The sequence below is a fragment of the Podarcis cretensis genome, assembly GCF_951804945.1.
Source record: "Podarcis cretensis genome assembly, chromosome: 12".
Classification (NCBI taxonomy): domain Eukaryota; kingdom Metazoa; phylum Chordata; class Lepidosauria; order Squamata; family Lacertidae; genus Podarcis; species Podarcis cretensis.
Genome location: NC_137181.1, coordinates 6,155,260 through 6,170,880, shown reverse-complemented (window position 1 = coordinate 6,170,880; position 15,621 = coordinate 6,155,260). Strand labels below are relative to the sequence as shown.

The 15,621-nt window shown below is 47.5% G+C and overlaps 1 protein-coding gene across 2 annotated transcripts in view; it reads left to right on the top strand.

Annotated features, from left to right (window-relative positions):
- Nucleotides 1-15,621, top strand: part of WNT9A (Wnt family member 9A) — an 82,762-nt gene that overhangs the window by 41,237 nt on the left and 25,904 nt on the right. The window contains exons 2-4 of one of the 2 annotated variants that reach the window (XR_013831829.1): nt 2,765-3,024; nt 4,120-4,382; nt 10,453-11,189. Coding sequence is in view for 1 of the 2 variants with exons in the window: in XM_079947002.1 (XP_079803128.1) it covers nt 2,765-3,024; nt 4,120-4,382; nt 10,453-10,926 (997 nt within the window). In the remaining variant the exon portion in view is untranslated. Of the gene's footprint in view, nt 1-2,764; nt 3,025-4,119; nt 4,383-10,452; nt 14,561-15,621 lie in introns of those variants that run through there. The other variant, XM_079947002.1, reaches the window with a different exon arrangement.

Genomic DNA, 15,621 nt, shown 5'->3' with positions numbered 1-15,621 from the left:
GGATGCAAGGCTAGACAGGTCTTTGGCCTGATCTACCCACCTCTTTTGTGAACATGCTGGATCACAGCCTCTTTATGGAACCAAAGACCTCGCTTGAGGACCCGAATCCAGCATGATTTCAAGATTCTTGCTCAACATCCTTAGTTCCCGGCAGTTTTAGCCAATCCCTAATTCTGGCACCAGAAGTGACTGTGTGTGTGTGTGTTTCCTCTTTTTAGCACTGGGGAAAAGTACCCAAACTACTTTACGGCAGCTTTTCCTGACTCTCCAGCTTCCACCCTCCCTGACACCTGGTTAGAGGAGAGCCTGAGCCAGGATCTCGGGTGACTGGCCAGCAATCCTGGTCACAGTTCCAACAGATGTTTCTCTTGCTTGTGTTCACCTCTTTCCCCCACCCCCCCACAGCCAGTGCCAGTGCCAGCCTGGTCCCCATCCAGCATGTTGTCACCCGCCACTGGGAACACTGTCCTGGCTACACTTCGCTGCACGTTTTTGTGAGAGAACAGCCGGGCCATGTGTTGCGAAGCAGCTCTGGGAGAAGGAACAGGGAGGGACCCGTGTTCCTGGTGGGTTGGTTTGTTTGTTTTCGAAGGCTTCCTTCCCAAATATTAGTCGGGCCCTTAAGCCATGTCAGGATCTGGGTGGGCTGCAGGTACAGGGATATTGGGGAAGGGGAGCTAGCAGGCTGCTCTCCAGAAAGGACTGCTCTGTGGGTGGAATAGATGGTTGAAATATGGTTGCTTTTTTGCGTATGTGAAATATACTCAGAGTCAAGAGTGGATTTCATGCTCTTTATTCAGTTCGTAGTGGTGAGGAGGAATGAAAGTTTCCCCAAAGTATCTGCTTTATATACAGTGGTGCCTCGCAAGACGAAAATAATCCGTTCCGCAAGTCTCTTCGTCTAGCGTTTTTTTTGTCTTGCGAAGCATGCCTATTAGCAGATTAGTGCTATTAGCGGCTTAGCGGATTAGCGCTATTAGCGGCTTAGCGGCTTAGAAAAAGGGGGGGGAGGGTAAAAACTCGCAAGACGTTTTCGTCTTGCGAAGCAAGCCCATAGGGAAATTCGTCTTGCGAAGCGCCTCGGAAAACAGAAAACCCTTTCATCTAGCGGGTTTTTCGTCTTGCGAGGCATTCGTCTTGCAGGGCACCACTGTACATTATTTACACAATGGGCTGCACGTGATTGGCTAATTCCGGGATTCTCCTGTAGGCCAATCAGGCTGTGGATTCACTTCCATCTGGAGCTGGATTGGGTGGCTCCTGTGGACCAGTCATACTGCTGCATTGTTCTAGGACCAATCAGGACTGCTGCATTCTGAATCCTGTTGTTCTAGGACCAATCAGACTGCTGCATTTTGGATCCTCTTCAACTCAGTACATAACAGTGTGTGTGGCTTCTTAGCACTTCCTGCTTTAGAGACCTTAAAAACCAGTGTTTCCCAAACTTTTTTGGGCCACTGCCCCCTTGGTTCCATAAACTCATCCCTCTCTACCCTATAAAGAGCGTTGATCAGAAAAGCAGCTTGCACGACCTACTAAGGAAGATAAATAAAATGCAAAACAGTAACAAGGAATTGCTCATTTATTAAATCTAATTACAGCTACTTAGTCTAATTGAGTTGACAAAACTGAACTTAATCAGTGGTACCAGCTTTTCAAAGTCTGATGGTCATGTGCATTTCCAGTGCCCGCAGGTAATCCCATCACTCCCCCAGGGGATAATACTGTCCCCTTTGGGAACCACTGGCTTCTCCCCCCCACCCAACTTTCTTCACTCCAGATGTTTTGCACTATGTTTCCCCTCAGCCCCAGAAAGTGCAGCCCACGTCCAGGGATGTTATGGCCAACTACCTCTGGAGTGGGGGTGGTCACTAGCTTGGGGAAGGCTGATGCAGACATTTCATACTGGGCAATTGGGACTTCACTGCAAGAAGGGGCATGCAAGCTTGAAATCCAGCTTTTAATTTTGAACGAGGTTGGTTTTGAAACGGGGCACGCCATGCAGAACCTTAGTTATGTTAAAGTTGCAACTGTTTTGTGGAGTGCTGCTATACAATAGTCCAACCACTCAAATCCATTCCCTAATCATCTCCCTTTGCATCAGGGTTTTCATCCCAGCAATTGCATTTCATGGTTGCTAAGGATGCTTAGTCCTCACTCGTTCTGCCCGGACACTGAGGTCCAGCACCGAGGGCCTTCTGGCAGTTCCCTTGCTACGAGAAGCCAAGTTACAGGGAACCAGGCAGAGGGCCTTCTAGGTAGTGGCGCCCGCCCTGTGGAACGCCCTCCCACCAGATGTCAAAGAGAAAAATAACCACCAAACTTTTAGAAGACATCTGAAGGCAGCCCTGTTTAGGGAAGCTTTTAATGTTTTAATAGGTTATTGTATTTTAGTGTTCTGTTTGAAGCCGCCCAGAGTGGCTGGGGAAACCCAGCCAGATGGGCAGGATATAAATAATAAATTATTATTATTATTACTGGGTTTTTAAAAACCCGTTTTTTGAAGGGTTTGGTTCATTTTTACTCAAACCTCTGCATTTCCACAAGCCTGCTGCTGCCTACCCCTTTATGCATGGGATGGTGCTGTTAAGGCTATTTAAGGAATGGCACACACACCTTGGACATTGGAAATGACAGGAGCGATATTACACACCCCTTGGCATTCACGGATATGGCATACATGATGGCAGGTCGTTGCTTGTGGCCGTGTCGTGTCTGAGCCTCAAGATCACTGACGGGGGTCGCCTTCTTCTCCTCTCCAAAGGTTGACTGGGAATGAACCCCTGACCATCCTCCCTCTGACTTCAGAAATGGAGGAAGCTGCCGTCAAGGCCCATTACAAAGTCTGTGACCGCCTGAAACTGGAGAAGAAGCAGCGGAGGATGTGCCGGCGAGATCCCGGTGTGGCCGAGACCCTGATGGAGGCCATCAGCATGAGCGCCCTCGAGTGCCAGTACCAGTTCCGCTTTGAGCGGTGGAACTGCACCCTCGAGGGGCGCTATCGGGCCAGCCTTCTGAAGAGAGGTGAGCAGTCGGAGGAGGGAGGCCATGGAACGGGAATGGGGGAGCCTCTGGACCCCTCCAGGTGTCTCTTGTCTGGCTCTCAGGGCTCTCACAGCTTGGGGGTTGGTGGTGGGGTGACAATGAGTGGTCAGAGGGAGAAGAGGGAACAGACTCGGAGGAGGAGATATCAGAAGCTGCAGAGGCAACAGGGCTTAGTGAGCTGGGAGAGTCTGTGGTAGAGAGAAGTCCAGAATCAGAGGGAGAAGCTGAAGCAGGAGAGGAGGCGGCCAAGAGGCAGAGAGGAGTCCGACTGGTGAGGAATCATGGGTGTCTCCCTCTCCTGCTGCAACAAGCTCCCGTCTCCCTGATCTCCCAGGGGATTAAAGTGTTGAGGAGACGTCACCTGACTCACCATGTTGAGGAACATTGGGAAAAGCTACTCTAAGCAAAAGCTGGTTCCTGTTGTGTGCTTGGAGAATACTCTTTTTTCATGATTCTGGTTTTGTCTGCCATTTAGAGGGGGGTAGAAGCTAGACAGTGCATAAACGTCTCACCTTCAGTTATTAGAAAACCTATGTTAGTCAGCCTTTTCTAGCTTATGGAATTTCATTTTCAGCAAACACTGTCCTAATGCTTCCGTGCAAACTCTGTGGGCCACAAGGATTATAATAATAATAATTTATTACTTATACCCCACCCATGTTGCTGGGCCTCCCCAACCACTATGGGCGGCTCCCAACAGAATATTTAAAACGCGATCAAACATTAAAAACTTCCCAAACAGGGCTGCCTTCAGATGTCTTCTAAAAGTCAGATAGATGTTTATTTCCTTGACATCTGATGGGAGGGCGTTCCACAGGGCGGGTGCCACTACCAAGAAGGCCCTCTGCCTGGATCCCTGTAACTTCACTTCTTGCAGTGAGGGGACCACCAGAAGGTCCTCAGAGCTGGACCTCAGTGTCTGGGCTGAACGATGGAGGTGGAGATGCTCCTTAGAGACATACAACGAGGATTTTAAAAGATGTAAACCCAAACCCGTGTATGTGTGTGTGTGTAGCTCTGTAGGCTTAACTGGTGCCACCCTCCTCTGGGTAATGCTGCCATTGTCCTTTGCAGGTTTCAAGGAGACAGCCTTCCTTTACGCCATCTCTTCGGCAGGACTTACGCATGCAATGGCCAAGGCCTGCAGCGCCGGGCGGATGGAGCGATGCACCTGCGATGAGGCCCCCGACCTAGAGAATCGGGAGGCCTGGCAATGGGGTGGCTGCGGCGACAACCTCAAGTACAGCAACAAGTTTGTCAAAGAATTCCTGGGAAAGAAGTCCAACAAGGACCTGCGAGCCAGGGTGGACTTCCACAACAACCTGGTTGGCATGAAGGTGAGGCTGTGTGAGTGATGGAGGCGATAGTTGTTATTTTTTCCTCTTCTTCTTCTTGATTGATTGGATTTATATACCGCCCTATACCTGGAGGTCTCAGGGCAGAAAGATCAACAGAAAAACTACAATATATATAACCAAAATAAAAACAACAACCCAATAACATCCCTCCCCCAAGAAAGTGCCACATTTTAAAAGTACATAGGTTGTCAATCAGATCAACCAAAGGCCTGGTTCTTGCCTGACACCTAAAGGTGTATAATGAAGGCACCATGCGAACTTCCCTGGGGAGAGCATTCCACAGATGAGGAGCCACTGCAGAGAAGGCCCTGTTCTCGTTTTGCCACCCTCCGGACCTCTCGAGGAGGAGGCACATGAAGAAGGGCCTCAGAAGATGATCACAGGGTCTGGGTAGGTTCCTATGGAGAGAGGCAGTCCTTGAGGTATTGTGGTCCTGATACTGCCAACATGGATAGCATTAAAAGAGGATTAGACAAATTCATGGAGGAGAAAGCTAACAATGGATTCTAGCCATGATGGTTTCCAAGGTTGGAAGCAGTAATGCTACTGAATTCCAGTTCCTAGGAATCGCAGGTGCTCAAGCCCTGCTTGCAGGTATCTTGTTGGTCAATGTGGCTCTCCCACTCTCTAGGTCAGCGGTTCTCAACCTGTGGGTCCCCAGATGTTGTTGGACTACAACTCCCATCATCCCTGAGCTCTGGCCTTGCTAGCTAGGGGTGATGGGAGTTGTAGTTCAATAACATCTGGGGACCCACAGGTTGAGAAAGGCTGCTCTAGACAGAGTTGGCAGGTCAGGTTTTGCATCAAAGGCCAATTCTCCCCTTGACTTTTAGGTGTTACTTTGGAGAGAACTTAGTAGTGTTCCCAAATGGGATTTCTTGCAGGAAAAGAACAAGCACTATGGAAATCTGTTGCAGTTCAAGTGGGGAGAATGAAAGGGATTGCACTCCAACAACTCGAGAATCTGATCGTTCACCTTATTTCCACCCTGGCCCTGCTGTCCAACCCTCCAAAAAAAGTGGCGTCCTGTATCGGAAAGGCCTTGTTGCCACTTAGGCTTTCGCAACAAGTGCAGTTGCACCCCAAACTTAAAGGCTGCTATAAGCTGGTTGAAGTCACTGAGATTCTGTTTCAGTGCAAACAAAGAGAGCCTCCATTGGGTTGGGGGGATAAAGGGGAGGGGAACTGATCGTGGTAAGCTGACACTAATAAGATTTGGGTTTGAGCAGTGTGTTAATCAGACCTGAGAAGATTCGCAGGAGTGTTGCTATGGGAACGGCTTTGGGGCGTGGGCATGGGTGTCTGCAGCTTTTCTGAGACAGAGAGCTGTCGGAAATGTTTTGTGCATGAACACTGAGCAGGGCAGATCTAGAATCTGCAGGTTCTTGCAGAACAGAAAAGTTGGCATTTCTGACAAGGATCTTGATTGGGTTTCTGTCCTATTTTTTCCCTTCCTGGCACAGCCTTCCTTAGCTTGGTGTCCTCCGATAGATAGATAGATAAACTTTATTCGCATTAGCCAACGGCCATAGCAACATAAAACAAGCAATATATACAATTAAAAGGACAACAATGGGTAAAAAAGGCAATCAAATGACCAAGATTATCGTTCAGATAGTGGCCCTTGATCTCATTGCACCCTCGATAAATCTAGCAACCTTTGCTGTTGTTTGATCATTTTGATCTGATAAAAGAAAGAAAAATGTGGCCACAGATGGGTGGCCTGGGATGGTAAATAAGAGTGCTCTGGACCACTGGCTGGGATGGATGGGAATTGTGGGCCAAAGCATCTTCCAGATAGAGAAGGCTGGCCTCAAAGCTCAGGACTTGTGTGGATGCGGAGCATGTCCCATATGAGGTAGGCTAGGTGAGAAGAGTGACCAGCTCAAGCTCACTTGGTGGGCTTTGTGGCTTCATGTGGATTTGAACTCTGGACTCTCAGGACCAGTTTTGATGCTATTACCCCTATACCATGCTGGTTCCTCCCCACCTAGCTCCTTAACCGTGAAACTAGGACCCAGGTGACCCTATACCTGTCACCCCACACTTCTGTGGGAGTATGGCAGGCCGAGGGGGGAGTGGTAGTGTGTACTTTGAGGATTTTGGCTCTTTGTTGGTATTAAAAAGGCAAGTTTGTAGTTCTTAAGCTTACAGATTGATGCTTCCAAGTGGGCTGGACATCTCTTGGTTAAATTACCAGATTTATGTATGACTAGACTTTCCTTGGGTATCCTGCATAGCTCCCAGCCTATGACTAGCCAGAGAGACAGATAACAGGCACTCAGTAGAGTTTATTCTAAGTTTCCCTTCAAGATCGACCCTGAATTTGAGCAGTGGTGATTTAGAGATGCTTGCTGTATGTGCAGATTAAATTCTAATCTAGGGGTGCAAGAAACAGTCAAAGAAGATATAAGACCTGTCCTAGGCTTTGCTGCGATTCCAGCACAATTCTCCATTCCAAATCTGCTTCCTTAGCCCTACAGCCGCCATGGTGGCTTGGTGAACCATGCCCTGTTAGCCTCTTGCTCTGCTTAGTTAGTGGCCAGGCCCCATCCCACTTCAAATGTTTATCTGTTAACAAAACTTTCCCCGTTCAAAGATTCCGGGCCTTGTCTCTTGAGGCAACTGAGGAATTCTCTGGCTCTGTAACGTTGCAACTTATCACCAAACTTAAAACCATGGAGAGACCTGGTCTGAACAAAGACATTGGATTCTTATTTCATTATACATGACAAAGCCGTTTTTCAATTTCTCACCCCTTGCTTTTTCCTGTAAGGCCTATTGCAGTCGTTAAGAGTCGTCAACAGGCTCATCACAGCTATCTGCCAATCACCCAATCCCACCACCCTTCTGAGTAATACCCCTCCCCACCTTCTCACTATATAGAAGGGTTTGGTGACTTCTGTTTCAGTGTATCTGAAGAAGTGTGCATGCACACGAAAGCTCATACCTAGAACTAACTTAGTTGGTCTTTAAGGTGCTACTGGAAGGAATTTTTTTATTTTGTTTTGACTATGGCAGACCAACACGGCTACCTATCTGTAACTGGCATTTTTTGTAAGTTTTCACTTTTTACCTCACACGTACGCATTTCTATGGCTGTTACTTGGCTGGAAAGCAACATTGCAAAATTCGGAGAAGTGATTATTTCCAAGCATGGCTGTGTTTTTTTTTAGTTCCCGTATTGTTTTGGGGAGTGCAGATCTGGTAGGTTTGCCGTTAAAGGTGAGCTGCATCAAATGGTCTTCTCATCCTTTGTGACGGTTGAGAAATACGCTCTAGAAATAGGCAGGTCTGTTGGGCCCTCTGAAAGTGTCTTCTCCATTGCCCTGGCTTGGTGGTCTCTCAGCGGTCTGGAATGTTGTGTTTTCCATTACACACACACACACTTGCTGTGCTTCTGATCGTAACGGCTCTCCTGAGGCTCAGTAGACGGGTTTCTCCCTCCCGACCCTTTGAGCTATTGGCAGGCGGTATTGCTGCTGCTTTGGGGACAAGGGGAACCTTTTTCCTGACCCCGCGCTGGAGAATTTCTGAGTGACGCAAGTCTTCCAATGCCACGCTTGCCGTCCAGCCCACCCCTTTGCCACCGCTTTAAAAAATTGCTTCCCGTTGAGGATTTCATTTCTCCTTTTTTTCACACCCACCTCTTTGCCCCAGAAGAGTGCAAGAATCACCCTCTTTGACCCTCTTGCACCCATTTCATGCCTCACTCAAGCGCTTACGATATGACCTCAACGCTGGTGACAAGGCCAGCTTGTCTGGCACAGGGGGTTGAGGTCATTAGCCAGAAGGACTTGGCCAAAGCTCCTTCTTTTTCTTTCTGGGTGAGGGAAAAAAAAAAACCAAGCCTAAAAATTCTGCAGCTTATTTAAAAAAAAGAAAATGAAAGCGTCCCCCCGGCTCCTGCCAGATCCATCCCAGTTCATTCAACAATTCTTGGGAATGGGATAGTGGAGAAAGAAGCAGGAGTGAGAAACCAAAGACACACCTCTCTCTCTCTCTCTCTCTCGCTCTCTCTCTCTCTCTCTCTCTCTCTCCCCCCCCCCCACCCTCCAGGCCTCCCATGTTCCAAGGTTGCTAGAAGATTTTCATGTATATTAAAAACGAGCTGCTGTATAATTCCAGCAATGCCCCCCCTTCTCTTCTGCATATGGTACCTTCCCCCTCCCCTGAAAAAAACAAAACTCCCCTCTATTGCAATTCTCCCTTTTGTGTCCCATTAATGAAAAGTCAGAGTGTTAGCACACTTGATTTTGTTCCACCAGGCCAGAGTTAAGTGATGTTTTAATTAAATCTGCCTCTCCGCCTGCCCCCCCCCCCCGGCCTCTTGCCCATGTTTCTCAGCAAAGTATCATTAAGCATAACTTTCTGACTACCTCTCCGGAGCGTTGCTAAGTTCCTTAATCCCCCAAAGGGCTGACCCGTTCTTTCTTTCTTTCTCGTTCCCTTCCCTTCCACTCCACCTCCCGCCCCCCCCCCCGGTGAGGTATGTCTGTTCAAGCGTGTCTTACAAATCTGAGGGGCACCATGAAAGGGGAGGCTGTTACCCTGGGCAGGATAATATCCATGTTTGCCCTTCCCAGTCTTGCTGGTTTCATCAGAAGAGGAGGAGGAAGAGGAAGAGAGCCTTCTGGTATCAGGCCAAGGGCCCATCTAGTCCAGCTTCCTGTTCTCACAGGGGCTGACCAGATGCCCCTTATGGGAAACCCACAAACAGGATTCGAGCAACAGAACTCTCTCTCCCACCCTGTGGTTTCCATCAGCTGGTACTCAAAAGCATTGCTGCCTCTGACCATGGAGGCAGAGCCACTGACAGCCCTCTCCTCTATGAATTAGTTGAATTGTCTTTGAATGTCATCTAAATGCTCCCACAAAAAATACTGATTTCTTACAAGAGAGGAGCAAGTATTCTAAGCGAATGGAAATCAAATGAATTATACCAGTTAAATGAATAGTCAGGACATTGGGGGCGGGATAACTTTTCAAGCCCTGCTTTTGAGCTTCCGTAGAGACATCTGGTTGGTGACCAGGGCTGGATTTACGTATAAGCTAAACAAGCTTAGGGCCCCACTCTCTTGGGATCCCCCCAAAAATTTAAAGGAAAAGAAACTGGATGTACATTTCCAAAATACAAGATAAAAAAACATATAAAATAAAAACCTAGATGCAGCAACAGTGTTTTGTGTTGTGTAGGCTCCTGTGATGTAAGTCATGGGCCCCGCCTGCTAGCCTGCTCCCTAAAATACCACTGGTTTGCTCATTTCTGTATATAGGGTACCTACATTCTGCATGTGCAAATGGCTTTAGGGAGTGCCTGCTGTGCTCTGGTCCATGGGGTCACGAAGAGTCGGACACGACTAAACAACAACAACAACCTATTAGGTCCATAAATTGCCATATAGCATATATTCAACACAAAAAACTGCGACAATTTGTTGTTGACAGGGACAGCTGGACATATAAAGGGCCCCATTACCTTCAGTAGCTTAGGACATGGGTTGACAAACTAAGGCCCAGGGGCCGGATCTGGCCCAATTGCCTTCTAAATCCAGCCCGCGGATGGTCCGGGAATCATCGTGTTTTTACATTAGAATGTGTGCTTTTATTTAAAATGCATCTCTGGGTTATTTGTGGGGCACAGGAATTCATTTTCCCTCTCCAAAATCTAGTCTGGCCCCCTACAAGGTCTGAGGGATGGTGGACTGGCCCCCTGCTGAAAATGTTTGCTGATCCCTGGCTTAGGGCCTCATCTAACCTAAATCCGGCCCTGTTGGTGACTGTGAGAATAGGATGCTAAACGTAATGGCTCATTGACGTGATCTAGCCAAGGCTATGCTCCTCTTCTCATGTGTAGAGTTCTGGGAACCTCTTGTCAATGTTAACAGAGAAGACTTGTCTTCGTAGCTTTTAGAAGCGTTCTTTTTAAAAAGGAAAGAGGGCACAGTTCATTTGCCTGGAAGCCTGAACTCAGTTGCTCCCCACAGCACCATTTTGCTGCCGGCTCGCTTGCCTTGCCCATCATTAACGCTCAGTTCCTTACCTGCAGGTCATCAAAGCTGGGGTCGAGACCACCTGCAAGTGCCACGGCGTCTCTGGATCCTGCACTGTCCGGACGTGCTGGCGGCAGCTCTCCCCCTTCCACGAGATTGGCAAGCAGCTGAAGCAGAGGTACGAGATGGCCCTCAAAGTGGGCAGCACGACCAACGAGGCCACGGGCGAGGGGGACATCTCCCCGCCCAAGAAGTCCATCCCGGGCCATGGCGACCAAATCCCACGGACTACGGACCTCGTCTACATTGACGACTCGCCCAGCTTCTGCCTGGTGAGCCGCTATTCGCCCGGCACGTCGGGCAGGAAGTGTTACAAGGACAAGAACTGTGAGAGCATCTGCTGTGGCCGGGGGCACAACACCCAGAGCCGCGTGGTGACCAGACCCTGCCAGTGTCAGGTCCGCTGGTGCTGCTACGTGGAGTGCAAACAGTGTACGCAGAGGGAGGAGGTCTACACGTGCAAGGACTGATGTGGCGCAACAGAGGGGTCTTGCACACCAGTCGATTGCCTTTGCTGATGACGGGAGAGGGCTCACCCAGGGAGGTGAAACAGGGTTTGAAAGGGTGTTTTTCACGGTTGACTTGAGAAGCGATGTGCCGAGATGGTGTAAGCACTTTGTAGGGTACAGGTGACCCCCCCCCACAACTCTTGCCTTCTTGTTTCCTCGACCTTCTGCCCTCTTCTCTGCAAACCCAGCTGACGCTTCTGGAGGTCCAAGTGCCTGGAGACCAAGTGCCTATTGCATGGTGTCCGTATCAATTGTTTGTGCGCTGTTGCAAAAAATGCAACAAAATAATTTGTGGTGACTGAGGTGGGATTCCTAGCAGGTTTCCCTCGTCACTGCCCTTCATGAAACCTTGGCTAAATCAGGCATTCTCTTTTGGGTAGAGAACCTTCTGGCCTGTAATCTGGATTGTCCTATGTGTTCCATGACTGCCTTGAGATCCATGGTGAGGAACGGGAAAAAGCACCACCCCATTTTATGAAGAATTCGATACCAAAAGTGTATCAAGGGGAAGGGGTGGTGATGTCGGACTTCAGCACCTCTTTAAAGGAGGAGAGTCAAGGTTTAAAAAGTTACATACTGGGATCTCCTAAAATAGGATGTTTCAATGTGGCCTGCTTGATGGAAGGCGGTTGTGGTTCCTCAACGTGGAGGGTTTGGTTTGAAGCAGACATTGTGAGATTTCCTTCCAGATGTCAAGACATCCCATTGCATTGCCCCACTTCAATCCCCCTCTCACTTCTTGTCACCTTCACGATCTACTTTTGTAAATGATGAAAACCACTAGAGGCTTTCTTAAACCTTCCCAGGGACACACCAGCACTCTATAACTCCTTATTATTATTATTATTATTATTATTGTTTTTATTTTGTACCTCTTATTGCTCCAAAACTCACCCTGTGGATGCTGCCTTAAATTCCAGTACGTATTGAAACCCTAACTTCTGGACATGCTGTTTAGGCAAGTTGCCTTCCTGGTTTTATGGAGAAACCCTGTTGCCTTATAGGCTGCAATGCTGCTTTGACTTTTCCTCGTAAGCCGTTCTTGACCGGATCGCACAACCCAACTTACTCTACATCTCTTCGGATCTCATTCCAGTTACACTCAACAGCGATAGTGGTTTATAACCGGCACAGATCTCTGTAAAGATCTTTGTAACATTTCCCTCCTTAAGCCGCTAGATTGAGGCATCATGTGTGTTAGAAATCAAATACAACAGCAGTGCAAATACTGGGTTCTGAGTGACTGACTGGCGACCATCAAGAGGGGGAAGGGAAGCCAGAGAAGAACCAACAGCAGTGACCCAAACCAAAGGGTGGTCTGGCCTACTTGCGATTCTTCCATTGCTTTTTAGAATTGGAACGTTACAAATCTGTTGACTTGGCTGCGACGATTTTCCTCCTTCAACAATACTACTTGGATCAGAAGCGGCTAGCTAAGTTCTTGGCAAAGTGCCCACTGTATGCAGTGATCAGCATTTCTGATTCTCCAGTAGTAGCATTTTTTAAAAAAAATTTTTTTTTAAACCTGTTGACCTGGTTTTCAGTGGGGAGCTGGATAAGAAAAGAAAAAAAAACCTTCTGCATGGTTTCCGTTTGTGTGCCTGGGGCTGTCCAGTCTTCGAAGGATGCCCTCTCTATCTTTTTTTTTCCTTTACTGCCGCTTCTCTAAAATAATAATAAAAAATAGTAGCCACTCGCCTCGTATCTAAGCTATATTATTGTGCATCTACTGGGAGGGGATGGATTTGATTGGCTTTTGTATACTGTCAGATTGGAAAACTGATTGAGGGTGGTCAAGAGGCAAGGCCTGCTTTTGCTGGTCCAGGATTCTGCAAAATTAGAAGACAGTAGTTCTTGTCCATCTTTTGGAAGGCCAGATGAGACTGGTTGCAACAGATGTTGAACCTCAAAGACACCTATTCCCCTCCCTCTCTGCCCTGGTGGCTCTCCATGCAACAGACTCCTCAATCTGAACTCTGTCCTTGGGTGTCACACCAGATGGACCAGTCCTGAAGTTCTGTGCAAATTGGTTTAAGAAAAGGCTGAATAGAAACCTATTATTCAATGTGGATATATATAAATATAAATATATATATATATATATGCGCTCCTAAATATAAATATGGAACATTTATTTATTAAGCCTTTCCGAAGTACCTTCTTATGGTTTCAATGTGGTATTATGTCCAGTCCTCTCTTGAGCATGCTTGATCTCTCCTCCCCACCTTGTTTTGCACGCACACATAACTTTATCCAAATCATTACTTCTTTGACAAAATTTAAGATGCATGCCGCATGCCACATTCTCCAGGTTTTCTTCTTGTGTGTGGGATCTGGACTACTCAGCTCAGTCCTAGCTCACTGGAAGAATGGATCGCAAATAGTCAGGGAGGAAAGTTTAGGCCAGTCCACATTTTTTTCAGTGAAGTGACCTGAATTTACACCCCCTGGGTTTGATGTGCGAGTTGGAACATAATTTTCCTTTGGCTCTTGCCCATCTCCAGATTGAAAAAAAAAAAAAGGTATTTCCAGATGCAAAAATGGGATAGACCCAAACAGATATAGGAATTGATTCTTAAGAATTTGATATGAGGTAGAGCAGGCATAAGCAAAATCGGCCCTCCATATGTTTTGGGACTACAACTCCCATGATCCCTAGCTAACAGGACCAGTGGTCAGGGATGGTGGCAATTATAGTCCCAAAACATCTGGAGGGCCGAGTTTGCCTATGCCTGGGCTATGGGTACTGACTCATCCATGCCTGATCTCCCTATGGTACCTTAACTATTACAGTTGAGCTCCATTCTAAGCTGGGGGCAGGGCCAGACTGAGCTATTTTGCTGCCCCAGGTGAAACCTGTTTGAGTGTGTTGAGGTGGGGAGGGCCACCATTTATGTTTTTCTCCCTAGGGAGTGTTTCCCAACTTGCAATTGGCAAGAACGAGTGTATAATCTGGGAAACTTTTTGCCAAAGACACTGTGACCCCAAAGATCTGTGTCGAAGAGGAAGTGAGGGGATTTCTTCCCCCCATTTCCGAGCCAACAACTTTGCCTGTTGCCCTGTGCAGCCCCCATGATTGGGGTAGCTTTGTGCCTTCCTGGGCCTGTCCCCCTTATCAGCTGTAGATGACCTTGCTTTCTGGATCTTTGCCCAGGTTGGCTGACGAAAGGCAGACATCCTTACACACACACACACACACACACACACACACACACACACACACCAGTTTCTTGCTTTTGCTAGGGTTCCTCTAGAGTGAAACAATCCTGATTAAGACCAGCATGCAATGAATTGGCTTTAAGTTAAGTGGAAGAAGTGTCATTGGCTAGGTGATAGTCTTAATGGCTGTAGCTCAGTGGCAGAGCTTTGCCTACAGAATATCCCAGGTTCCATCCTCAATATCTCCAGGTCAGGCTGGAAAAAGTTCCAGTCTGATACTTGGCAGAGATGTTGCCAGGCAGACAATACTGAGCTAGTTTCACTCAATGGATTGCCACTGGTGATAAACCTAGCTGTAAGGAATCAAGCCCTTGTAATGGATGCCACTGCTGTATTTTGCCATGGAGATCTGGCTAAATGTTGTGTTCACCAGAAAGCGCAAGTGTGAATGGGCTTTTCCCCATATGGGTAGGATGGCGCTGTAACTGACTGTAGCTTTGCTGCAAATATTGATATGCCAGTTTGAATTGGAGTTGGGAACCTGCAAAATGCCTGCATTCTATTGCAAAAAAGTTCTCAAAATGTGGGGGAAACCATCACTGGTCCTGTGCAATTTAAAAAGGAGCGGATCTCTGGGCTCGCTTAGGATCACAGCCCTAAATTATATTGCATCTCAAAGTGGGTCAGCCTCTAACTGGGTGGCAAATTTGAGTGTATTGTTAAAGACAATCCTGTGAAATGTTACTCCTCAGTAAGCCCTACTGAGATACTTACACAAGTAAGCGTGCATTGGATTGCAGCTTCAGGTTAGTAATTTTACCCCCAGTAAAGGGGAAGGAGGAGTTCTGCATTTTCTGCCTCCAACATCAAAATGTCTTAGGCCCCAAATCCTGGATGGATTTCCCTTGTGGGTAAAAATGTCTCAACCTTCTGAACTGAGAGCATTGCAATAGTAAAAGGCCAACTTTTTAGGACTTCAGATAGGCAGAATAGTGAAATTGCAGGTGTACATTCAGAGAATGTGGCCCCCATTTTTTTTTTGTACATGCTTGTCTTGTTGAAACATTGTCCCAGATCACACATCACAGTAAACCACAGTCAGCGATATTGCATGAACACACCTATTCTTGCATACAGAGAACTCCTTGCCTGGTGTTATGTCTAAACCAGGGACCATGGTGTATCTCACTCAAACAAACCATAATTGGCTACAGATCATGGTTTGCTTGGGGAGCAAAATAAACCCTCTTCCTTGGTTTGAATGAATGCAAGCCCAACAACCATGGTTTGTTATTCCTCACCTCTGGCAGGGAGGTGTAAAATGAACATAATTGGCTTATGCACAGTAAACCATGGCTTGCCCTGATGTGTGAACATTGTCTTATGTGCAGCTGTGCAAAGGAGAAGCAGAGCATCTCTTGCAGTCTTTTCCCACCCACCTTTGCTCAGAAGTTGGTCCCGCTGAATTCTATAGGACTTCCTCCTGAGTAAGCGTGT